Raw genomic sequence first — 27,417 nt, 5'->3', positions numbered from 1 at the left:
GAAAATGAGCCGCAGTATATTTCCGTCTTATCTTCAGATTAAACTCGAGAGACCAATTATTATTGGCTTTGAAATGGCTAAATTACGGTACAGAATTAGGTAGACAAGATGTCAGTGCTCCTAGTACTGTAAGCTCATGGAACTTTAGTACTTTTTTTATTCAGTAAATGTTAAATATGAAGGTAAAAATATATGAGTACTTGCAAGTTGGAATGCGCAAAAGATACGATAATAAGATAGTATAAATAAAAATACGACCCTTGGGCAAAGCAGCAGAAAATCTTTTCTTATGATCCATATGAAGTATAATTTATATTCACGTTGAACGATAAATTTTCTTTCACACCGATTTGCGCGCATTGTAAAACAGTACAGTAACGTGCTGATGTCCGCATGTACTTTTTGAATTATTAAAATTTAGTATACTTGTTCTCATATATCTGTTATACAAAGAGATCATTAATAAACTCCGTAGTATCATTAATACACATTACACATTAGTCTAGGAAAAACTTACTTTTACTAAAATATCTGGGATCTCTTAGATATCTGGGACCTTAGATCAATATTTACGAGTACATAACCTTACGCATCAACTAATATAATAAAAAAAATGAATTACATTTTTGTAACAGAATTGTAAATTAACTACGATTAACTAGAGCTAAAAAGGATGACGGATTTTATCACAGTATTATGGCATTGTCCGACCTCCAGCCACAATTAGCTCGAAATGCACTTCTATAACACTAGAAACTAGAGGAGACTCGTAAAACTTTATGTTCTTGGACCGCAATAATGGCTCAGTAGCTGCAAATATTATTTAAAGTTCTTCGTTTTTATAAACACAAATGAAACGAAAATATGAAGGCTACTAAAACTAATTTATTTAAACATTTCTATTTTACCAAAAAATATATCCATTATTTTTAAGATTTTAGGAAGGCAGTCTTGCAAATGTGTCGCTTGATATACCCATACCACACACATATCCAATGGCACTGTAAGAAGTATAAGACAAAGCGATAGCAAAATAATATCTAATATGTTTTAATTTAGCACGTAATACATAGTTTTACTATTTCCAATGGTGAAAAGGAGCAAGAAGGCTGATGCATTCAAAAAATCTAAAATGCTGCAAGTTAAGAATAGCACCATTCCAATCGGCCTAAGATTTAAGTAAACCAACATTACTGCATTATGTTAAGACGTATGTAATAACGAAAGGTTAGCCATCGATTTACACAAGAAGCTCAATAAAGTCTTGACGAATACCGTTTAAAAGAACAATAGTTCTGTTGAAATCTTCTGAAATGTCGGAAAACTCGTTAAAATGGTTGAGTTGGCACAACAAAAGATACTGTTCAAATTACTTTGAGTGATTCGCCATTGTAGAAGCGTTGTTTCAGAAGCAATTATTGTGCACATTGAAGGAAAGTTTCACAAGCAATTCACACCAACAAACACCTTTAATTGGACATCACGTATCTAGAGGAATATCTACAATAAACGTGAAACAAATAAAAGTAGTCTATTTTGCTAAATAGACTACTTGTCTTGTCAACAAACGCATGTACCTATCTGGTAAAAGCTACTGTAATTTCCTTTATTTGCTAATTAAAATAAAATAATATTATGTTTGTATTGCATTGTATTGCAAAAAAAATGCACACCAATTTAGAAATATTTATGAATTTGTATTTTTTTTTATGATATCGGTAGGCGGACGAGAAAATGGGCCACCTGATGGTAAGTGGTCATACCACCCAGAGACAATGGCGCTGTAAGAAATATTAACCATTAGTGGCACATTGGTGATCTTACATCAACACACTGGCTCATGCACCCCTCAAACCGAAACACAATACTGAGTACTGCTGTTTAGCAGTAGAATATCTAATGAGAGGGTGGTAGTTACCCAGACAGGCTTGCGCACAGTCCTACAAAATTTATTATTATATATTTAATAATTTTGTAACGTATTTTTTTTTTATTCTTTTTAAAAGTTCTCGTTAAGTGTGCATGCGTTGACTGCCAGGATGTGTGTCAAAGTGTATCAAATTTCTTTAGCTCAGCTGATCACACCCTTTAAAAATTGTATCAATAAATACACGATATTTATAAATTACAGACTATATTTTTCTATAATCGGAAACTACAGAAAACTGAAATCATGTAATGGAATTAATGAAAACGAATTGAAATATAATCAATGAATATAAAACCATACGAATACATAAGCAATTAACTTTTATTTCAATAGCCTGCAACCATAAATAATGCTGTCACAGTTCATGTTGTTAAATTTGGTAGTTGGTTCGCTGCCAATTTGCGAACTGGATAAACTGAAGGAGGACTTGATTTTGTGGAGGCCAATTGTGTTAGCAAGAATGATATATGGTTTTATTCGACCCAAGTTTTATTCGAGCAAGTAATCGTACCTAATAGTTTTATTCGCAAAACATTATTTTTTTTTATTTATCGAAATGCTTCAAGTACTTTCTGAACAAAATTATTTTCATACAAATATAAGAAGCATAGAACGAGTCCTGAGCGAGCAAAATTCCGACGATTCTTTTTAATCAACTTTAAATCTCATTTCGAGAGCATAATCGAACATATTTTTGACGGTGTTCGATAAAATCCCTTTCAATGTAACTTCTGTGTAGATGATAAAATTATAATTTATTCAAAGAAACTACATCTCATAGAATGTGAAGCTTTAAACAATAAGAAAATCAACCACGCCAACTTAAAATAAAAACATCGTAACGACATTTAAAAAAAAATATGTTACGCCATATATGCCATATATACCTTGAAATGAATCAATTTACATAAAGTTATACATAAAAACCGTAAATAAGAAATAGAGTAAAAGCCATTACGATATAACTCCAAAACAAACTGACAAAGTTATACGTAACTTTCCACTAGCAGCAGAACCGGCGCTAGTCTTAAAAGGCATTATAAAACTTTCCCCATTTATATCAATTGTTGTTTCGGAACCAGAACCAGTGTCAGTTTTGTATAAGTCGATTATTAAAAACGATCCGGCAAACATGTATCTTCTTTCAAGAAATTTGTACAATAATAAAGATATATTAGGTTATGAAAGACATTCACATTGGCCAAACGGGCTTTATAAACTCCTGTAACCTTGAAAAGATTAAGCTTTGAATAACGTAAAATATCGTAATCGATTTTATTATATATTACTATTCGTTAAGTGTATTCGTTAGTGTGTGTAACATATAAACCGAATATGCTGTTTAAAATAATTTGAATTCTCGATATAAAATCGATTATAATTTTTTAACAATCACATACATCGATAAACGAAAAATATTTTGTTTATGATATAGGCGGATGAATAAATACGCCACAAGATAGCAAGTGGTCAGCGCGACCCATGGAAATTGGTGCTGAAAGAAATATTAACTATTCCTTACATCGCAAACTTTGGACTCCCTTGAGTCTGTAGTTACTTACAATGGCCTTCCTCAAAATGGAACGCAACAATGCTAAGGCTTAGCGGTGGATGGATATCCGATGAGTGAGTACCCAGACAAGCACACACAAAGCCCTAACAACAAGAAAAAAGAAAAATAAATAAAAACTAACGATTAATTGATTTATCAGATTAATTATTTTAAAAGTTCTACGTACACATGACAATTAATTAATATAAAAATTGTAACGATCCTATAAAACGGAAATCCGATTTTACTGCGTTTCAGATAAAATTGCTGATTTGTCACAAAAATACAATCATCAAGGTTGTCAATTAAAACGGATCGTTTTAATGAATTTTAATATTTCAGGTGATCTGAACACGACGATTTTTTTTTCATAAATATAAGTTTCCACTTAAATAAATATTATAACATAAAACAAAAACTTAAATATATTTTTTTTTATTTTATCTATAAACATATTTATTAACATATCTGAGATTCAGGATCGATAGCCAAGATTGCTCATCTAACTTCAATAACATCTAAGAAAGTTCAGTGGCGTATTTACCCGATAGGCGCCCTAGGCCTTTCATAATAATCATTACGATTTTTTGTTACATTCTGATTTGTATTTTTTAAATAATCTTTAAAAAGATTCTTAACATCATACAAATACTCAAACATTTTAATATACCTACCTGGTCTTAAGTATAAATAACTTAATAAACCATATATGTAATACGACTTTCTCCTTCTTTACTTCTTTTTTCCTCCTGCCAATTCTTAAGATACGCTAAAATAAAAGTTACTTGAAAGAAATGTAATCAATACACAAATAAACTTAATTGAGTAGTAAGTTTACCGAGAAGTATTCACGGATAAAAGAGAAACATCGAATTAAGTTCTTAAGCGTATAAAGGGCCTGAAAATTAAGTTAGCTAAGTTTAGCCATTTCTTTTGATCGTTCACGAGAAAATGAAATTCACGCTTGTCACGTCAATAATCTAAATACAAAGCGAGTGAAACTGAAGGGCATTGTTTAAATTATATACTAAATCTTTCTTGGAAACACGCCCTCTGATATAAGGTTTATGTAAGTATATTGGTTCAAGCTACTAAACATAGTAGTTTCAGTTAAAACATTACAAAAGAATCTCTTCTCATTTATTCATATAAGTATTATCACAAACAAACATATTTGAATTAGATTCAACCTAATTCAATATCAAATTAATATGTTAGCCTGTTTTAATTCTCATTCTAAGCACTATAAAATTATTATTAGCACTAGCATTACCAGCCTGTAAATTTTCCCACTGCTGGGCTAAAGGCCTCCTCTCCCTTTGAGGAGGAGGTTTGCAGCATATTCCATCTCGCTGCTCCAATGTGGGTTGGCGGAATAAACATGTGGCAGAATTTCGTTGAAATTAGACACATGCAGGTTTCCTCACGATGTTTTCCTTCACCGCCGAGCACGAGATGAATTATAAGCATGTACAATATCGTGCCTGCCTGAGTTTGAACCCGAAATCATCGGTTAAGATGCACGCGTTCTAACCACTGGGCCATCTCGGCTCTTAAATAAAATTATATAAACAATATAAATTTTGTCCAACACTTTTAATTCTTTATATTTTAGAAAATAGGTAATTGTAATAAATATGTTATATATTACCATATAAAGCCGTCTCTAGTCCGCCTGATTCGCAGTACCAGTACAATTACTACTTTTTTGTTATTGCGTCTAGTCAGTGGAATTTACTTGAAAAGTGTGTCAGATTATTAACAGCTTACACCTATCGGACACAAGATGGCGCCCTACTTGAATCCTGATCAAGAGTTCTCGAAAATGAATTATTTGGTTAAAGTAATACACTAGACTGTCCTGTCTCTTGCTTATAATTTTCAAGTTAAAGTTTAATCATATTGTTCTTAAGAATTAAAACACAAACAGTTAAGATTTTATAATCCGAGTTTTTAAAAACACTCAAAACGCTTAAAATATTACACGTTCAAAATGAAAGGACTAATCTAATATCGTCAAAGGTACTTTATAAAATTGGCCTAATTCAAAATCAAATACAAAAAAGAAAGTATAAAATTTATTAGTACCCTCGTGTCACAAGTATTTTGTTGGCTCGATTTCGGTAGGATATAATAGAACATCTAGACCAGTGATAGTCATAAATATTTCCGTCGGTATTTATGGAGCCGAGATTTATGGAGACGTCCAACCAGTTTATAGGCGCCTGGGATATAAGGTTCAATATATATATACAGAGGATCAAAGAAACGCTGGATGGATTGTGTGAAAGACGATATGGCTGGAAAGAATGTTACTTGTTGAGATCAGACAGAGACGTATGGAAGAAGGAGTCATGCTGCGACATATACATCATACAGAAATATACAAATAATAACGACATAACTAAGAGAATAATGTTTCAACTGCTAGGAAAAAGTTATATCTACTTGTTATAAAAGCCTGTAAGAAAAAAATTCGACCCGAGCGGTATATTTGTCAAGGTACAAAGTCCCTTATCGACTTAGGAAACTCGTTAGAGAACACTTAATAAAAGTCCGTTATACCCGAAATATATTTATAAATGTAAAAGCGGCTCCGTGAAACTTTTAATTTTATTCATTTCTTTAGACAATTTATAAACTAGAATTTTTATTATACTTTTTAAATATTTGATTATCGTCTATAACAAAAATTAAGTAATTTGGACTGTATCTTGTTCCGGAAATAACAGAATATAAATGACTCCATATTGGCGAAAAGCAGGAAAATCTGTTAAAAATTATCTTAAAACGAATAATTTGAATAGACTTATTATACCTAAGCAAGAGGTGTTTATGTAACTTACCGTATATTATTACTCCATATTCAGAAAAAAAAATGAATTTTCCTATATAAGCAGTGTGGTACTAGCAAAGTGTAAAAGATAGGACCCATGACAAGCCGTAGGTGTTGTAAAAGGACGATTAAAGTATTTTATATTGTGCGCTAACAAAAAAGGTCGTAAGGCGCTTCGTACCCGTATGGTGGAAGGAAGGTACTTACTTCATTTTCACTCATGAGTGTCATGATGAATTCAAAAGTTACCTTTTTCCCAAATCTATTCCATGCCGTGTACACACTGCCTCATATAAATAAAATAAGGATAAAATACGATGACGAGTTTTTTTTTCCTATAGTAATAGAATACATTAGCACAAGAAATAAAAACTCTTCTAAATGTGTAAGAATTGTATGAGCATAGTCCAAACCCAGAGGCGTTTTATACGCTAACTTCGCTAAATTACCCAAAACCTTTAATGGGGCACGATTAAAGAATATTTTAATAATAATTAAATCCGTACTATATTTTAGATTTGTACTTTCTATTAATACAATAAATAAATTATACTAATACATTGTTACAATGTTATATACTTGATCATGAATATATGTAAAACATGCCATAGTAATAAATCCGAGCGAGCTCGTAAAACAGCCTTAAAGCTAGAGAACAAAGGGGTCGGTTGCAAAGATCGTAAATTAAATCGCGTAATGCGATCTGAGGACCGCAAGAGGTTAAAAGTGGCCATTAAAAATAAATCGATAACGCTAACTTATATTTTTGTGATGAAAACATTAGCCTAATAATATCTCAGGAACGAAAGAATTCGTCAGATCATTTAACTTGGTGGTAGGGCTTTGTGCAAGCCCGTCTGGGTAGGTACCACCCACTCATCAGATATTCTACCGCCAAATAACAGTACACTGTATTGTTGTTTCCAGTTAGAAGGGTGAGTGAGCAAGTGTAATCACAGGCACAAGGGACATAACATCTTAGTTCCCAAGGTTGGTGGCGCATAGGTGATGTAAGGAATGGTTAATATTTCTTACAGCACCTTTGTCTATGGGCGGTGGTGGCCACTTACCATCAGGTGGCCTATATGCTCGTCCGCCAATCAATGCCATAAAAAAAATAAAAAATAATAAGAAATATATCGTCGAAGAAAATGCTTCGCTAAATATATATCTCCTTGTATGTACATATATAGTACATATGAATTACTTTTTACGATAAATATTTATAATAATACATATATTTAATTTTGAATAATATGAAACAGTGTTATTATTTTTTAAATAATATTAACATAGTTAACATATTACATTCATATTTACAAAAAACATATAGATCTTAAGTAAGGTATTTGAGTTCGTTTACACCTATTGCTATTTTATATCAGTGTCAACAGTGCGTGCAGAGGCTGAAAGGCGCCGACTGCTTACGTAACGTGGCGTATTGATCGCATCCCCACCCGTCCCTACCGAGCGACTCGGCGCTCGACCAATCAGGGAGGCGGATTTAATTTTAATTTGATAGCCGTTCGAAGCGCGCGTCGCCCGATTCGTCAGCTCATTACGCGAATACGTATCATTACGTATTTTAATATACATACGTACAATTTAATCCTTTGTTGTCGTATTTTATCCTACTTTTGTCACCACAACCTATATCGAATTATTGCGTGCAAAATTGTAAAACTAACAAGCAATAATTTATTAATGTTAACGCTTATTAAACACGCGAACACTCAATACGACACATTTAACCTGTTTTTACTAGTATTATACATAGTAATTTCTATAATTAAACAAAACTTACCATAAGTACTTGTAATGAACAATTATTATTGATCACCATATTAAAACGATCTAAACTTTTTATATTTACATCTCTATAAACGAAATTCACAGTAACTTGTAACTTTGAAACATCAGAAACTCGAAGTTACTCCAACTGCCTTTGTTATTACAGTAAAGAGCCTCAAAGCGTTTCAATTTCTTAAAGGCAGACATTCGTAAAAAATACTTGTATATTAAGCTTCTTAAACGTCTGCAGTTATGATGTAGATGATTCTATGATGGAGAATAGCACCTTAGATATTATGCAACTGCAGAGCCATCTCGGCGCATTTATTAGTATCCATTGGTAATCCATGATTATACAAAAATCATTCGGTGTTAGCGCAAGAAGAAAACACTATAACATCATTTAGGTTAGGTTAGGTTTTACAGATATAAAAATAAAGTAAAATCACGACTATAATAGGAAGTAATGAAACCATCATCATCTAGGCTCGAATTGATAAGTCGCAATTCACCGCAACGCCCACACTGGCGCCTAATTTCAGTCTACAGTCTGAGTCATTCAATCTGATTATGTAATTTTTATTATAGCCTTATTCGCTTAGTTTATCTGATTTAACAATATAAAGAGAAAAATATTTTTATATATGGAACAGTATTTTCCAGCAAAACAGTAGTAAATATAACATTCCTAATTACATCCATTGGAGATGAGACGTCCATACCCCATTTCCAGAAAGCTGATAAGATCTCAAATGGAGTATATATTTTATTACAGGAATATTTCATTTAAAATTCGTAATTAGATTTATAAGCTAAAATGTTGATTGAGTTTGGTTTAGGTGAAGCCCGAGGGTCAATTTGTCTAACCCTTGACGAACTTACAGATGACCTACCTTCGGAAATCCAATATCCGGAAACCCAAATAAATATATAACTACATAGTCCTTAAAATGATTATTATGAATTAAAACGTACACTATATTTGTAAGCTCAACCACGAAAAATTTATTCATAATTTAAGTACAAAGTATTGTCAAAAAATGTATATAACTTAAGGGCATCGAAAAGCTCCACATTCGAAAGAACGATTTGTATATTCATAACTTGACAATTAATTAATAAGTATTAACTAACATTTTTAAGGATACTAATTGGTTTAATTATTTAACTTACAAATTTATTCCACTGAAAGCGAAAAATTATATTCAATTTATCTGAAAAGCTTTCACCTTCAAAGCTTTAGGAGCATTTATCTAAAGTGCTTACAATAGACATTTATACAAGTCAGGGAGGTCATGAATAAGCGATGTTAGTAATTAAGCGAATGAGAGCTCAGTTTTGGCAACTGGATACGTTTAAATATACATCTAAAAACAAAAAAAAAAGTAAAAAACAAACAACAAGAAGTATCCAAGTTAAGTAATAGAGATTATTACCTACGCATTTCGCAGACACTTGAACACTTCGCATTTACGACTATAGTCACTGAGCTTTATCGACGAGATAAGACTGAATAGGCATTTCCTAAGCAAGTGCTCCATCATAGACAACATCATTACATAACGTAAATAGTAATCGATATTAAGACATTCATTACAAAACAAGTTATAGGAAAACATTTTCTGTTCAATTGCTTTTCAACTCAAGATCTTTCATTTGAAAAAAGAAGTCAGTTGAAATAAAAATCAGCTAACAGCAAGATTCCAAGATAACAAAATCAATTGATCCTTCCTGAATCCTGAAGGTAATCGAGGTTATTACGCATTTTTCAGCCCTTTGAACATTTCGCATTTCCGAGAGTTCATTGAGCGTTATGTACAAGATACGGGTGGATAGGCATTCTTCCACTTCTTCTTAAATCGCATCAATACTCAAACTTAAGTGTGATCGGTCACAGTGAAGTATAACATATAAAGTGACGTAAAACATTTCCTGGTTATATGAAAATATATTTAGATACTAACTTAGTGTTCTGAACATGTGGATATTTAATGATCTTACATTTGAATTTTAAAATTATACTACTGAAGTAAATCCTGAGTACTGTTCCCTAAAAAGCTACATTCAGAAAGGACAGTTTTCTCACATTATATATATACATATATATATTTACAATTATACTTTTAATTATTAAGAGCCGAGATGGCCCATCGCGCGTGCATCTTAACCGATGATTTTAGGTTCAAACCCAGGCAAGCACCACAGAATATTCATGTGCTTAATTTTTGCCGCATTGGAGCAGCGTGGTGGCATATGCTCCAAAACCTTAGCCCAGCATTGAGAAATTAACAGGCTGTTAATGTTAAATGTAATGTCCTTTTTATTAATGCAAAAACAAATCCAAATAATAATTTAAACGATAAAGATATTTTTTACCATAGAACTAAATTATTAATGCAAGCATTTATTGCTTATGCTTATGCTTGTACATTCACTAGTAGAACATTAATCATTGTTCATTCAAACAATAATTATTATGAAAGGTTGACAAAATTAAAAAAAGAAAAATATCCAAAGAAATCGTACAGTCGATAAAGAAATTCTTTAGAAACAGGGGAGTGTTTGCGTGAAACGCAATAAATAAAACTCTTGCCGACTAAACAAATAAACCAAGCTCCGTATTGCCTATAAGTCCTATTGCTACAAAAACAGACGGTCGAACGTTAAAAAAATAATAACGAACTAATTTAATATGGATTTAGTAGAATTAAAATGAAAATTAAAGTATATATTCGGCTGAGGTGTTATTAATTTTGTACACGCCAGTTTTCAAAAGTATTTTTTACAAACCTATTTTCGTGGCTATCTACAACCATGTTACAATATTTTTTTTACAATTACCCTACTATCAATTATTCGTAACTAACTGATCCGTGAGTAACAAGCCAATAAAATCATTACGCCTCGTAGACAGTTTTACCATCCGAAAACAAAACGAACCGTTTCTTGAATACAGTAACCGATTCATGCATTCATATTAAAATAGTAAAACCATTCCTATAATAAGAAACCGTCGACAAAGATATTATGATGTTAAACAATTTATCGCGCATAACTTCTTATTATAAAGAAACAACAGCTTCGAAATTTTAATATAATACGAATTTCGTCAACACAAGTTTTATCACATGAATATGTAAGAATATTTACACTAAATTCAACTTTGCCAAAACTCGCCCCTAGAGGTCATCTGTTAGGAAAAACTCGAAAGAACACACCGCAGAACACGGACGTGAAATGTCAGAACGTGATCATATGACATTGACTATATTTATATTTATGTGATACACGAATCAAAATGGCGTACCACAGTAAGTCAAACCATTTACATTTCACGAAGTGAATTCGTATAGAATTGCACTGCTGGTTAGATAAATAAGGATAAATATATCAAATCAATCAATACTCTCACCGAGGTTATAGGAGCTGAGATATTGATAAAGTGGATTAAGCAATCTCACAACTTAGGATTATGACTTACTCCGCGAATCTGGAACACAAAATCGATATATACGAGAACCTTGAGTCTCTATATACATATTCTAGCTGCGAGTAAATTTTCATGTTCACAAGTCATTTCTGTTTCGGAGAAAATTTACGCAGTTTTATAATAAAAACCAATCTATGTCTCCCCTGTATAGGATGTTTCGAATGTTGATTGGTATTGCAACTCAAGGGAAATAGATAAATCTATATTTTTTACAGACGTGCGATTATTTAATATAATTTCTAAAATTAATAATTTAATTCAAAACAGTCTTTCTGAGGCCAGTATGTGGGTGGATAATTTCATGAAACGGCCGAAAAAAATATAAATAACAACTGACAAATTAAATCATAAATTAATAAACAATGTAAAAAAAAAAACAAAAACTTGATTATGGTAAAAAATGAATACAAGAATATTTATTAAAATTAAAATTAAAACCTCAACTAAATTTAATTAAATTATGAAATCTAACTGAAATTATTATTAATAATCTTGGGATTTAAATTATTTTAGATAACACTAAAATAATTTCATATAAAACAGCTCAGAAGTACTGAAAATAAGTGACATTTAACACAGTGAAGAAAATGGATGATGATACCATTACAATTCATGCCACAACACAATAGTCATTTGTTACCCACAGCACATTACCTTCATTAACGATCCGGCAGAAAAACGGACTGAAGATTAAAAATGAAAAAGAAAAGATAGTAAAAACATGCTTACATTGAAACAAGCCTCTTTAGCAATGGAATAAACAAAGCTAAACAGGCACGTAACATAGTTAAAACAGGAACTTAAGAATAAAGTGATACCACGTAACAAGATAACTAAACGATTACAATAAAAATGATAACGACAAAGATATCGCACTCTACTGCAACTAAATAAGAAGCTTTTTAAAAATTATTAATTTTAAACATAATACTTAAGGAGTTACCAAAAATAGCTAAATTTAACCAAAAAAGGAATTAGTGCATATTAGCTAATCTTTTGTCGGTATGCCAAGAGATACCATTCAAGGACGTTTCTGAAAGTTTGATGTATTCCAAGTGGAGTCGAAAAAGACACTTGACCCGGTTCAAACTTACCAACGGGCTCATTCGTGAAACAAGGTCAAGCTTCTATGGACAAATACTGCTAGCATTTTTACTGAATAACTTATATCTTAACACCCAAAACTAACACAATTCATCAACGATAATTATGTTGTTCGAAATTTGCAATATCATAAAAACGATAAAAAATAACATTTGAAAAACTTCTACAATGTATGTAACGAACAGTACTTTATTACAGAAAATAATAATGAAACAATACTGCAGAATACGTTATAACAAGCTACAGCGTTATTATGTAGTCAGTATATATACCATTACTCGGAATCAATGATGCGAGAGAATAGAATATTCAGCAGTTCGACGAAGTGATAAATGTAGAAGACATTAAACGTGAATATATATCACCGTCATCATACAGTGACAAGACTGAAAAAATGTGAATACGAATAATTTATAACAACGGGTTTTAGATCATTACCCAATACGATTATTATCTATACATAAATAGATGAAGAGACGTTTTTATTTTTTTGTAATTCTTTATAATAAAAATACAACACAAATTATAACAGATGACGTAGCACATTTCGGAGGTTTTCATAAATTATATATATATATAAGGGCAATATTATAAATAAAGGCATTATTCAACAAAATTGTTGAAAATGTAATCGCGAAGACTTTGTTATGAACAGTACAGCTACAGTATCTCCTTCAATCCAATACCGTTTGATATTCATCACATTGCTGATATGATAGATGATCTTGTGAGCCTACGAATATTGCGCTCGCACGATTCCATTAATATTCTTATTACTGCTACCGTGTATAAAACTTGACATGTAATGGAATATGTTGTCTATGCATGACAGAATTTATCAGCTCAAGTTTAATTCGAAATTCAAACACAATTTACTAAGGAGAATATTTGTATAACAAATATTAATTTGCAAAATAATAACCAATAGGTATGAAACATTATTTGTCACGTGACACAATGAACTCGACGATGACGATGAACAAAATGAATTATAGCCGAATCGTATATAATTGATTCACTATAAAATAATGAAAGACAATTTGAAATAAAGACAATAAGAGAGGGCAATTTAAAACGCTTTGCATAAAACGCTGAAAGGTCAGTGGCGAGAGGAAATTAGGTCAATGCGATACCAATAGCGGTCGGATGCCGGAGAGAATTAATTGAAAAACCTTTTTACCTTTTTCAATTGAATACTGGCTCGGATCTTTCAAGGTTTATAGATTCGAATCTTCGATAGAAATGAGGGATATGTATGTTATCGCCTAGCTGTTCGGTGTTTGTGACAACGTGAGTTTATATCGTTTCGATTATAGTTGAAACACAAAAATCAATTCTGCTGAGTTTCTTTCACCAGTTGTTGTCAAGTCAGGTTCGACTTTTACTGTTAGACCCGAAGAACGTTTGAAATTGTTCTTTACCTTATTAAAAATAAAATGACCTAAATTTGATGCCAATTTAGATTATCTATAAACAAAATAATATAAATTGCTAGTCGTAGAAATGTTCGCATATCCATTTGGACTTGTTCGATCAAACAGTTTGAAACAGGAGTCGTCGTCTGTAGTGCGATAAAGTAAAACTAGACTAGCGAACACCAATAGAACATTAAGATATAAACGTTTTCTATAGAACCTTATATTCTCCCCAGCGAAGACGTGACTAATAAATATATATAACAGAATAATAAACATTAATTAATTATAGTGTCGAAACATAATACTTTTAAGCTTTAAATTGAAGCTGATTGAATAACTTCAAGCATGCTACGAAGTTGTGGCGTCAGATGATATCCTTTGACCGAGAGTCTGCAGCCTCGTTTGAAACTAACTCTATCTAATGTAGTTCAATCTCGTTAGGTTCGTTGTAGCGTAGGTAGCAATTATGTCGAGACGAAAGTCAGGAAATGAGAAGTTTATATGGACATATTAAGGCTTAATACATGTGTATGTATGGTTTTATTTGGTAAGTTAAATTATATTTTTTATAACCTGAGCATCGTTGTCGTTTAAAAAATGTTTTTTACGTCATTGACAAAAAAATATAAATATATAATTAAATATTAGTGACAATAAATAAGGACAAGTTTTTTTTTTTTAATAAGGGACAATTATCAAAAACATGACAGTATATGTGACGTCATAAATTCAACGTTTGAAATTTGACGCAGACAAAATACCGGTTAAAAACTGAGTAAATGTCTTAATATATTTTACAATCTCTTCAAAGCCTCTTAATACGAGGATGCTAGTTTGATTACTGTAGGCGGAGAAGCTTTATAGTTTCAAACAGGCGCTCTAATATGAAGTTCGATCGAGTTAATCGTGCATAATGCATCTATTAAAGAAGTTTTACTTCCTCCTTTAAGATTAAATAGATGAAAAAAGATCAAACGAAACTAATAATTGCTAAATTTCTCAAACGTAGCTATACATGTATATATAAATAATTAATATTATTCAAGAATATTTTTTTTTCTCAATAAATATAAAAAGAATAAAGTGTAAACAAGTTTAATAATTCTGCGAAACGAATTCCTTTGAGAATACCGAATTGAAATTGGATTACTTTCCTGTACTCAAGTTTAATTCAATTTTTCCCGATAGATACCAATATTCTCAGATTCAATAATTGAGTTTACTTCCAAGATATTAAATTACCGTCTGTAAGAGTCTAGTCGCATTCCTATGCCATCTTATTTTTCTACATTCAATAATGACAATTTAAGCCGCGTGGATTTGACAAAGTAAGAAATATCTCAACCTGTTTGTATCATAAAAGCCGATTGCGGAATTTTATATTGAGTGCATTCAGCAAATAGCAATCGAGTAAATAAGCACTACAACCAACCGCATTGTTACGTAAAACCATCCAACCAATAAAAAAGTAGATAGGCCAACTGGCAAATTTTTTCCATGCAATTTACAAGTTGCGCCAACCGCAAATACATGAGATACAGGCCAGCGAATGATAAATTACGATCAGTATTGACAAATTACTCCCAAAAGCATTTATTTTATAGATATACAAAATTTACAAACAAATTTATATACCCCTCCAATGATTTCTTAGCATGTTTAAAATAAAATAAATAAAATACTTCGAAAAATATCAAATAACTGTCTCAATGAAATCAGACAAAATTCAAAACAATATCGTCATATTAAAATTCAAATAAAGTAACAGTAAGTAGGTACCAAAAATACGCTATTGTGGGGAAAAAAATCGTAAACTGATACATTTAAACTTATATCAATATATTTAACACGATCAACTTATCAAGCATAGGCTATATTTACAAATTATATTGACAAAAGGTCTTACAATAGTTAGCAATATCCTGAGAGAAAGCCAGCAAAGCTTTTAGTGTTATCCCTTGCTTGCCTCACTCACCTCCATTATTAGTATTTTGACCTAAATATCAAAGTGCACTTAGCATTTAACTCTTCAAATGCTCCAAAGATCTCAAAGCGACAATTCAAGTTTTGTGCATTAAGGTTAAGTTAAGGGCAATTAATTAATTGCACGATCATTTCCATATCAAATATACAAGCTGCTGCAACTAGCTGTGCCCGCGGATTATTTTAATTTTGTAACTGTAACCATCGCCTGTTTTACCCCCTAGAGGGGATTGATTTCTAGGGACACATTATTAGTACACCTCCATACCACCTATAGAGCACACATTTTCAAAGTATCTTACTTCAAAAACCTAGGACTTTCATACAAACATCTAAACCCCGTTTTACCCCTTAAGGGTTGGAGTTTCGTAAAATTCTTAGCGGATGTCTACGCCTTATAAACAACCTACCTGCCAAATTTCAAGTTTGTAGGTGTTGTAGTTTCTGAGATTTCGTGGTCAATCAATGAGTAATATTTCGCTTCTATACATACAGTGTAACTGAATGTATAGAAGCGTATCAGTGTAAAGTAAAATAAAGGGTATCAGTGTTAAAATTTCTTACAATCTTAGTATTTATCGTATGGCGTTTAAATAGTAGATCTTAAACAAAGTTCGATTCAATTTGATAAAGACCAGAGAGTTTTTTATGAGTTAATTGGTAATTTTATCGATTGATTTGGCTTTATAGTTAAGTTTTGATCACTTTTTATAAGTTCAAATTTGCATAAAGCCTTGTCGGAAAAAGCTTCTTTACAAGTTGTACAAACAAACGAAGTCTGTTTTTTTCTGTTTGATTTCTGAATGTGTTTAAAAAGTGGTTTCTAACTGATTTCGATCACACAATTTTGAAAGACCAAAAACATTTAATTTAATTGTTGACTTGAGTAACCAACTATACGGAGATTGTTTTGACTATGAGCGGGGTCATGATTTAGATTTATACTCACGAAATACAAAAACCGACCAATCTAGCAAAAAGTGCGACAAAATAGAAAAACGGCCAAAAAAAAATTCAAGGTAATTTTACCAGTTTATTTTAATACCGTGATGCTAAGAACTACGAACTCCTATGACCCGGCCAAACTGTTAATAAGTGTATTATTAACGTGTATATCGTTTGATCGTTTGCGTGACGAATAATACTTGGTTTCTGCTCCATGTAAATCCGTCACTAGCGGCATTGATTGTTTGTAACCATTTGGCCAAACACTCGACCCATATCCACATCCACCGCGATCGATTGATGTATCTCGGTGTACTTCCGACTATTCTATTCTATCATTAGTTTATCACTAATGATACTATTCCTATAAGACGAAATATATTTGGAAATAAATATAAAGATTGTAAAATTTGATCGCAGAGTTATATTGCGTCACTGTCTATTCATCCAAATTAATAAATAAAAAACATAAACCTACAACAAATTGCAACAAGTTTAATTTCAACGTAAATCCTACTGAAATATAGCATAATAAAACTACGCTAAATTTTTATACTAATCACCAAATGCTCTTAACACAAAAAATCTCTTAGGCTCTTATGACACCCACAGGTTAAGACGGGGAGGCTTAATTCTACCCTGTCGGCTCAACACGGCTTTCTACACTTAACTCTACGTGTAATTACTTACAATTGAATTTATATATCCAGCATTAAATACGGAAGCTAATTCAAAGTTTTCATATGATCATTGATTTTCATTGATTGATATATTAAATTGATTGATATATTAAAGGTGTAATTATCTGATTCGTCCCGTTTCCGACTAATCGGTGAACACATTACCTTATTAAGTCTGTTTAATACCATAGCTAATGACTATGATGTGTAGCGATGTGTTCTTCTATTTTATTCTAAGCAATTATCCGATACGACTGACATGTCAGAGGCCTTCACGCAAGCTTTAAAAACAACTGTGCAATGTATGAAATAAACTAAATTGAATCCATATAAAATATTCTTTTGTTTTAATTATATATTTGGTCAGATGGATGGACGGATCATAAGGGTTCACAGCATTGACTATAGAAATGGCACTGTTAGAAATATTAACCATACCTTACGAAAAGCGCCGTCTACCACGAGAACTTAAATATTATATCCTTTGTGTTACACTGGCTCACTCATCCTTGAAATTAGAACACAACAATACCAAGTATTGCTTTTTAGTGGCAGAATTTGTGATAAATGTTTGGAGAAAAAAGCGGCCATTTTAATTCACCAAAATATTACTTTTACTGTAGAACCAACAATTAACAACAACAACCCCCCCCCCCCACTTATGTCTCATATATTCTCTTAAAATATTTTTTTATCGATTAAATATATGTATTACAATAGGTATGAACTATTTATCTATAAAAAACAGCCTTACAAAATATTTTACATGCCAAAAGAACAATGCGGGTTCCATACGTCATGCCTTTAATCATGTTAAAAGTCGTTCCAGAAACCCGTTCCGAATAGAAGCAAACCTATCTATCTATATCTATTGGCCTGTATTCCAACTGCGACGCATAGACACCTCTATGCCAGTAAACATAAGAGCTATAATAGAATGTGACTAGAAGACTCAACAGTGTAGCAAATGTCGTCCTTATTTCAACACCAATAAGAACTGTTATTATAAACATTATTTCATTCAGGCAAAAATATACTATTTGCCATATTCTATACCTACATATATGTATTATTCCATAAGATTTTTGATCCTTTTACGAAAAATTTTTACACATTAAAAATAATAAGTCTATATATAAATTAAATTTAAGAATTAATGTTGCCAAAAAGTGTCCTCAAAAATTGCGAAAAACCGGTACCATATGGAACGCTCACAATGATTCTCGCCAAGTTTTTATTTTCATAGTTGATTTTGATTGGGTCAATCCAACCGAACGCTTTGAATTTATTTGACTGTAATTACATTTCTACATCACGTTATTTTCAAATATATATAAAATAACACTTTCCGAGTGTTTTTAACCTTTATTTTCAAACACGATATTAACTTTACTTGTATGTGGTTAGTCAGTATGTATGTATACCAATCTCAGCAATCAATTTTAATTGACTTGACTGTCGTATCGATTTGAAAAGTATATGCAATTTATATGACCTTAATGAATGGGTATCACCAGGCTTATCTGATGATTGAGCCAGGCGGAGGGAAGTAAATTTATTGTAGAATTCATATCTACTAAGTAAACCTTCAAGGTTGAGTTCCATACATTACAGCGAAAAAGGAGTTTTTTTTATACTAGAGAACAATTCCTTATACATCAACAGCTTCAACCGTTACATAAGATATTGTCATTAGCAACTGTCTGTTTGTCTTAAAATGTTTTTATTATATAAATTGCAACGCATTTCGTTAAGAAATTATATTATACAACCTACCAGCCACTTCACAAACATGAATAACGCCACGGGTGGCATCCATTACGCTACACGCTCAAATTCACTTATTAAATGAATATACCTATACTTTTACACTAAATACATTACCGCTTTAAGTGTATATATAAATCATTTTCACTTAGGAATTGTAATCTGATTATTTGAAAAAAAATCAATGAAGACGTACCCTTTACACAAACAAATTTGATAGGTAATATTTTGAAAATGGATAATAGGTAATACCAAATGGTGGTCTAATGACATGGTAAAAGAGGCTTCGTGCAAGTCCATCTGAGTAGGTACGATCCACTCCTCATATATACAACCGTCAAACAGCAATATTTAGTATCATTGTGTTCCGGTTTGAAAGCACTACGGACATTACGTTGTAGTTTCCAAGGTTGGTGGCGCATTGGCTATGTAAGAGAAGGTGAATATTTGTAACAAGTATTTGACCACTTACCATCATGTGGTCCACTTGATTGTCTGCCTATCTAATACTTTTTTGTGATGTAGTATAAAATGAACGTAATACTGTCCTACAGTTATTGAAAAAGGCAATATTTTAAAATTCATCCTCCGTTTACATGTACATAATAAATTGGTACAAGCGCACGAACAATTTTGGCCTTTGTATTGATTAAACCGAGATGGCCTAGTGGCTAGAACGCGTGCATCTTAACCGATGATTTTTCATGTGCTTAATTCATCTCGAGCTCGGTGGTGAAAAAAAACATCGTGAGGAAACCTACATGTGTCTAATTTCAACGAAATTCAGCCACATGTGTATTCCATCAACCCTCATTGGAGCAACGTGGTGGAATATGCTCCAAAAACCTTCTCCTCAAAGGCAGAGGAGGCTTTAGCCCAGCAGTGGGAATTTAAAGGCTGTTAATGTATGTATCCTATATATATGAAACCTTAAAACATTTTATACGATCACACGAACCTAATGCAGTTTTATTATGCACATACAACAGTAATGTAACACAACATTAAGTAGTTCCGTATACATTCCCTTATTTCCCATCAACCGAAGCAAAAACGACATCCACTCAACTATATACCCTTGAATGACCTCTAAACTTCTTCTAAATCACGACAATAAAATCTAAGCTGCTGTTCCAGAAACATTTCTCCCTATCAACCTTTAGATAGCCGCTTTTATTTCGAGTAATGTTTGGATAATAAATTGAAAGGCTTAGATAAAATACAATTCATTTTCTACCATATGTACCTCAAAACGTCTGTATTCTGTATACGATATTATTTACGTCAAATAACATTTACCTTTTTTATTACACGAGGAGATATTATAACACTACAATAGCCCAGGATACGTTATCTGACGATTCAAATAACATGTCTTGGGCTATCAATAGAAAGTAGCAAAAATCATTTGGGAAATATCCAGATGAATTAGTCCTGTAAATGTTACACTCCCGGACAAAAGCCTACAGAAGAGACTAAAAGTAAGAGGTTCTAGACGCGGCACCACTTTGACTAATATGTAAATTTTACCAAATACCCAAATTCACCGTACAAACTCCATAGAGAAAATATGATTTTACATTTTTGATAAAAAACATCAGCTATAGGAAATTAAAATGACCAAAATTTCAGCCACCTCTACCACAATAACAGCAGCAGCAGAAGCTCTGTCAGAAGTTATATATAAAGTGCCCTTAAATTTGATATGAATACCAAGTCGCCTTAAAATTTGAACTTGGGTAACTTAAATTTCATGATGGATGAAGAAAAAAATTGACACGTCTATACGTTCTTGTATCATATTATATTACGTATCATCAATTATAACTGAAGATAAAAGAAAAACTGAGTCTCACAGATGTTTGTCAAGATATGAAATGGGCATCTTCTATTAAGATCAAGTTGGTTCTATCTTCTGACCCATAACTGCGCATCTAAATCTATACTATACTTTGAGTTTTCTTTAAACATAACGATTTAAATAAAGTAATCTATTCGATTGTACTCAACATATATTAATTCTTACGACAGGGCCACGCCTTTTATATGCGTTCGTCCAAATATCCAGTTATCTAATTTAAAGTAAAAAATCTATAAAACATCCGCTAATTCAATTGAATAACAATGATACTTTTCACAAACTATTTCATTGGTGTATATTATCACCTAAATGACAGACTTAACTACGTTGAAATGAATAATCCAATTTCCTCCGTTTGTGCTAAAGCGTTGACTAGCAACTGAATTATCCGTTCTCGTCGGGAAGACCCGAGTAATGAAGGCAATGAGGTTTTTAGCTTTAGATGAACATACACAAATCCTTTTATGTGTAAGTAATTAACGACTGACAATGGTCACTGGAAATGCCTTGTGGGATGTAACGGCGACGGTTTAAGCGTCATTACGTAACGTACGGGATGGGATAAATCAGAGATTCGATTCTAGCCTAGTTTCAATGAAGTGATAAGTCAAAGTCTAATAAAATGAAACTCTAATTTCCAAAAATAAAGTAAGGATATAAATTTTAATTATCAACTCGAGGGTTCGTTACTAATATAAATTTTACCATTTTTAGGTACAATCTGAATATCCGAGTGGCGTTTTTGCGGCCTAGTTCTAGGCAGGAAGACAAGTAAACCAAAGTAAGGGTACTGAATAGTAAAGTAAGGCGTTTCACCTATTTCATATTAAACTAACGGGTATTCGTTGCGGAGCGGATCTTGCAAATTTTGTTGTTTTGTCTGCACTATGACGATTCATTTAAGGCGAAGTATATTATATATGTTATATTATTTTATAGCTGTGTTTAAGAATTACGTAGTAATAATAAATTGACTCAATTTCCTCATATCTATATAACAGTCTGAGGAACACAATTTTAAATTATATTCCATACAAAAATGATGTAATTATTGTCGGAGTTACCGATTAAAACGTTTCAAGAAAATTTCAATCATAAGTAAGAAACTATTTTTTTTTTTTATTTAAATTAAATATCTTGGTCCGAGTATGTATAAAAATCCCGTGTTTTATATAAAAAATAAAAAAAGTATTTAAATGTTATAATTAGCTTAATCTACTACTCACATTCTCCTCGACCGTCTTCTTGATCTTCGCACTGGCCTCGCTGACCTTAGCACCAGCCTTATTCACCGCCGAGTAGAGGAAGTTACCCAGCGACTTGGCACCGGCCACAGCTTTTGTGGTCACTGCCGAGATATGAATTGTGATATAACTATTTCAATTAAACGAGGGTATATCTTATCTTTGAGCGACTTCAGACAACGAAGTACATTAGAAATTCGGTTACCTAACAGAGTTCCGTTTATGAACTTATTTGGAAAATTCCTTTTTTAGGGAATATATGTAGTTCCCGTTTGGTCGCATCTAAATTTGAAGAGAAATTATGGAATCGGTTACGTTGTGTTAATTTTTTTTATTTTTGCTGAAGATAGTAACAAATCATATATAATATGAAGTGGTATCAATATGTACACAAATAATTCACGGTTATATCAGATAGCTATTTTTATTCATTTTACAAGTAACTTTTTTTTACTACTAAATAAAAAATCATCTGTCAAGTGATTTAATTAATGAACCAATTCAACAATGTAGGATAATGGCATTTGGCATAGCAATCATTATTCACTCGAGTGGCATCTTTTAGAGTGTGTCGGATATCACCCATATCACCTCTAGATTATATATACATATATAATTATTTAAAGCACACACAATGAATGGTTTAAGTAAGAAGTTTCGTTTTACGATATACATTTTTTTTTTACATTTTAGAGTCGCTACGATCAAGCACAATAGACCCTGTCCTACATTCTTGGAAACGAATAGAAAAATGACGCAGATTTGAAAAATATATTCATAAAATTTGAAATGCAAAACTCAATTACATTGAAATAAATATAATAACTAATGAAAAAATTTGAATATTATTTAAAACTTTTGAATTTAAAAATGAAAAAAATACTTAAGAGTTAAGACCATTATTTGTGCACTTAGCAAAATTAGCAAATTTAGGTGGAAAAAAAGTAATTATATAAATTAAAATCATAAACCAGCTTCAGTCACTTTGTGACAAATATACGTAAGCCTCAACCCTTTTTAACGTTTACACGGTCGTTTAAACACCCTAGTGAATTTTCACCGTAAACACCCCTTACACCATTCCAAAGTATTAACCGGTAAAGGGAGGGATTATATAAACATTTTTAAGCCTCAACATTATACACCAATGACGTATAGAATAAAAAGCGAAATCATGCGAAAGAAAAGCTGGATGTAATTTTAAAAAAAAACTTACTCTAAAAAAATAAAATTTACTAACACTCTTGCATATCTGGTACGTCGATGGCGTCTACATTGAATAACTTTTTACTCTGTGGACCTGAAAATGTGCATAACGAAAAAAATGGTAAAAACTAGCAAACTACAAAACAAAAAAAAACTATGAATAATCATATTACCTTGTCTATATATAAATAAATGTTTTTATTTTCTTTTCTATTGACGTAATGATAAAAACCAACAGACACAGAAACAAAAATCGTTACTGTTAACTAAGAGGGGAGAATCGACTAACAAGAACCACTTCTTTGGAAAAAAGCATAATTATTGAATTGTCGAAATAAAACAAAAAATAAAAGTACTGGCAATGTATGGTGAATTCGATAATAATCTACTTGCATTTTTTTTTAAATCTACTTTAACAATATGCATCTATAAGCTTACCGTTACCAACACCGGCGGGTTGCTCTTCGGTCGGAGTGCCTCCGGTGGATCCAGGTCTGCTGTCAGCGCCTCCAGTCGCGCTAGCAACAAGATACGAAAAAGGTATTTAACCTTGAAAACGCAAATTAATTAATACCTTCCCGAATTAAAAGCGTCAGTCTGTTACGAAAAAGTCTATTTTATTATACAAAAAAGAATAAATTCGAAGTCAAATGATTTTATCGACTTGGTACGAATGTGTGCTCCATTTGACGATACAATGGAATTATTTAAACTGCATTAATTTTCATAATTTCAGACATGCGTATTCGTCAAAATTCGTTAAATAGTTCGCGGTAGTAATATCGATTTATTCGTGATAGTAACTTCGTTCATTATTTGAAGGCATCGTAACGTTTCATTATACGGTTAGTCGGCCAATTTGCAAACTATTACTGGATAAAACGTAATCTGAATAGAACGCGTTGAATTATATGACATCACTATATACCTCAATTCAACGACAAAATTTCACCATAAACAAAAACAATCGACAAATTTAAATCGTCAATGAAACGGTATGACGTAATACAAATGTCACCACATTCCAATCCAACCGAAATTTAAAGAATCTGTTCTTTATTCCCAACGTGATATTTAGACCACGCCCTTTTTCGAACATGGAATGTTGTGTAACTAGATATATAAAGACGAACTTGCTTTTAGTTGAAATTACTTCATTTAATTTTTATAGTTTTTTTAAATTTAATTATTACTAGAAAGGATTAAGTTCCATCTATCAACAATGGCTGACAGATGCAATATCTTTGTCATAAAACAAATTCCATACTAAAAGGTAATAGTAATGTAGGTAGCCATTAATACCAAATTATTCAAATATTCTTCCATTTTTGGTACTTTTTACATATTAAGTTTATATATTTGGACTACTTTTATTATATTTCACAATGAAAATGTATGATATTTTTAAAGAACCAAATTTTTCTTAGAACCTTATGTAATAAGGTCCCTCCCAAGTATAACCCCTTATATGACAAAATTCTTACCATAAAAATAAACAATTATTTTTGAAGACTACATTAACATCTGCATAACCATATATTTTAATGAGAATTCATAAAACTCATAGAAATATATAGCTTAAATTATATCCGCATACATCAAAAACATCAAGGAGCATTGCATACAACTTTACACTATATTATTTAGTAAAATGAAATGAAAAATGAAATTCCAGAAATTTCTATGCACTGCTCTATAGATGTTGAAGAAAATAAAATATAGTATATACAAGACAATGCATAAAAATGATAAAAAATGGGGATTGAGCAGAATAAATGAGTTTACTATCCCATTCAAATATTCTATTTAAAATCTATGCTAATATCACATAAAAATTAATTTAATGTTTAATATAGAACCTTTTATGAGGTAGCTATTGAATTAGAATCACAGAAGTATGATTTAAAAACTATTTTTATAAAATAGACATGATTCTGTTTAATAAAAAAATCCAAAAAGAAATCAAGAAATTAATTTATGAAACAATGTGAAAACTATCGAGTAGTTTTTCTTTTACTCAAGTAAAATGATAACCATAGGTTACATAAGTGACAAAAAACAAGATCTGGGTGTGCCAATTAAGAGTCATAAGATGCATAGTGTGCCATAAGCTGATAAAATAATAAAAATTGATGACAAAAAGCTTCCATTTAACACTATTTTATGCATTAAATTTTTCTGTGCTCTATTTGTGAAAGTTTAAATTTGGAAAAGACAGTAAAATTTAACTGGTATGTAATTTCTTATCCTGTTATATAACTTTTTGGTTGAGAAAATAGATAACCCTCTTATGAAAGGAAATTAATAGATTTTATCGAAACTGGATCAGAAATGACACACCATATTGAAAAAAATTGCATAAGCAAACTCATTGCTTCTGTCAATCCCTCGTACCTATTATACCTAGAGTTATCATCATCATCTTTTGCTTCTGGCTTAGGTTCAGCAGCAACTTCAGTTTGCTCTACTGGGGCTGGTTCATTGGGGTCTGTAGGTGCTGATTCATTTTTCCTAAGACCTGGAATAGGAATGCCTGATCCTAGCCAACCGGTCATCTGTGACTTCACATTGGTGATGAGATCAAGTTTGCCTGCTCCTTTGGTTGGGCTGTAAAAAAAATCAATTTGAAAAAATTATTGCATCATTTAAAAAAAAATTAAAATTGTAAAGTAAATTAGAAATGGTCTGGAATTAAAAGAATAATAACTAAAAATAATTTAAAAAAAAATAAAGAAATCTTTGATTAATGTAACTTGGCATTGAATCAGGTATATACCACTTGACCTAAATATCTTGTTTTACATCCCCTATGTTGGATCAATAAGTACATTGTGCAACACCCAGGAAGAAAAGTTACCCCTACGGTTTTTTTTCAATTTCCTGATACTTATTACCCTTTATTGCGCTTTCAGATACCCTATTAAACACCAAATTTCATATTGAAACATTCCCGAACGAAATCATACTCATACGAAAAAAGAAGTTTCGAAATTAAAATAAAAGATAAAATCAGTTATTTCGGACTTACAACATTACAATATCTATATATTTAAAATAAAATAAAAATGTAAACAAAGGATCTATAAACCTTTGTTTTTCGCCCTCCGCCGTAGTCTCGCCTGTCGCATCTTTGGTGGGAGTTGGCACTTCTTCGTCTTGGGGCTCGCCTTTAGCTGCTCCCATCCAAGAACTGACCTGATTAGTGAGTCCTGAAAACATTTTCACTGCCACAAGCTAGCAACTACACAGTACACGAGCACTCTTCTTACTACGCTGCGACAGTTTCGCACATGACACACGCGTCGTCTGCGAGGCGCCCGTAGAAAGCGTGATCAGCTGAAAAACTAAATGGAACACCGCAATCGACCAGTGAATTTAGGGAAGTTTTCATTGCGCATGAAAACTTGCGCAGCTTGCGCTGTTATTTTGCAAATTAGAATCCTATACTATAGATAACATATATATATATATCAGGGTTGTACATGATCGACTATTTTTCAACGTTGACAGATTTTTTTAATTTTACGACTGTACTACTTTACCTTCGTATATAATAATGTTTATTATTTAGAAGTCGACACATTTCAATTTATTATATATAATTTATAAT

The 27,417-nt window shown here is 31.8% G+C and overlaps 1 protein-coding gene across 9 annotated transcripts in view; it reads right to left on the bottom strand.

The window, feature by feature from the left end:
• Positions 1-27,256, bottom strand: part of LOC125071273 (synapse-associated protein of 47 kDa) — a 46,577-nt gene extending 19,321 nt beyond the window's left edge. For 4 of the 9 annotated variants that reach the window (XR_007119910.1, XM_047681431.1, XM_047681435.1 and 1 more), the window contains exons 1-5: positions 26,896-27,256; positions 26,202-26,414; positions 24,246-24,325; positions 23,842-23,901; positions 22,584-22,705 (exon numbers count right to left, since the gene is read on the bottom strand). Coding sequence is in view for 8 of the 9 variants with exons in the window: in XM_047681431.1 (XP_047537387.1) it covers positions 22,584-22,705; positions 23,842-23,901; positions 24,246-24,325; positions 26,202-26,414; positions 26,896-27,026 (606 nt within the window). In the remaining variant the exon portion in view is untranslated. The remainder of the gene's footprint in view (positions 1-22,583; positions 22,706-23,841; positions 23,902-24,245; positions 24,326-26,201; positions 26,415-26,895) is intronic. The other 5 variants (XM_047681438.1, XM_047681437.1, XM_047681432.1 and 2 more) reach the window with 4 other exon arrangements.
• Between the last annotated feature and the right edge of the window lie 161 nt (positions 27,257-27,417).

The sequence above is a fragment of the Vanessa atalanta genome, chromosome 19, assembly GCF_905147765.1.
Source record: "Vanessa atalanta chromosome 19, ilVanAtal1.2, whole genome shotgun sequence".
NCBI classification, from domain to species: domain Eukaryota; kingdom Metazoa; phylum Arthropoda; class Insecta; order Lepidoptera; family Nymphalidae; genus Vanessa; species Vanessa atalanta.
This window is presented reverse-complemented; position numbering and strand designations above follow the sequence as displayed.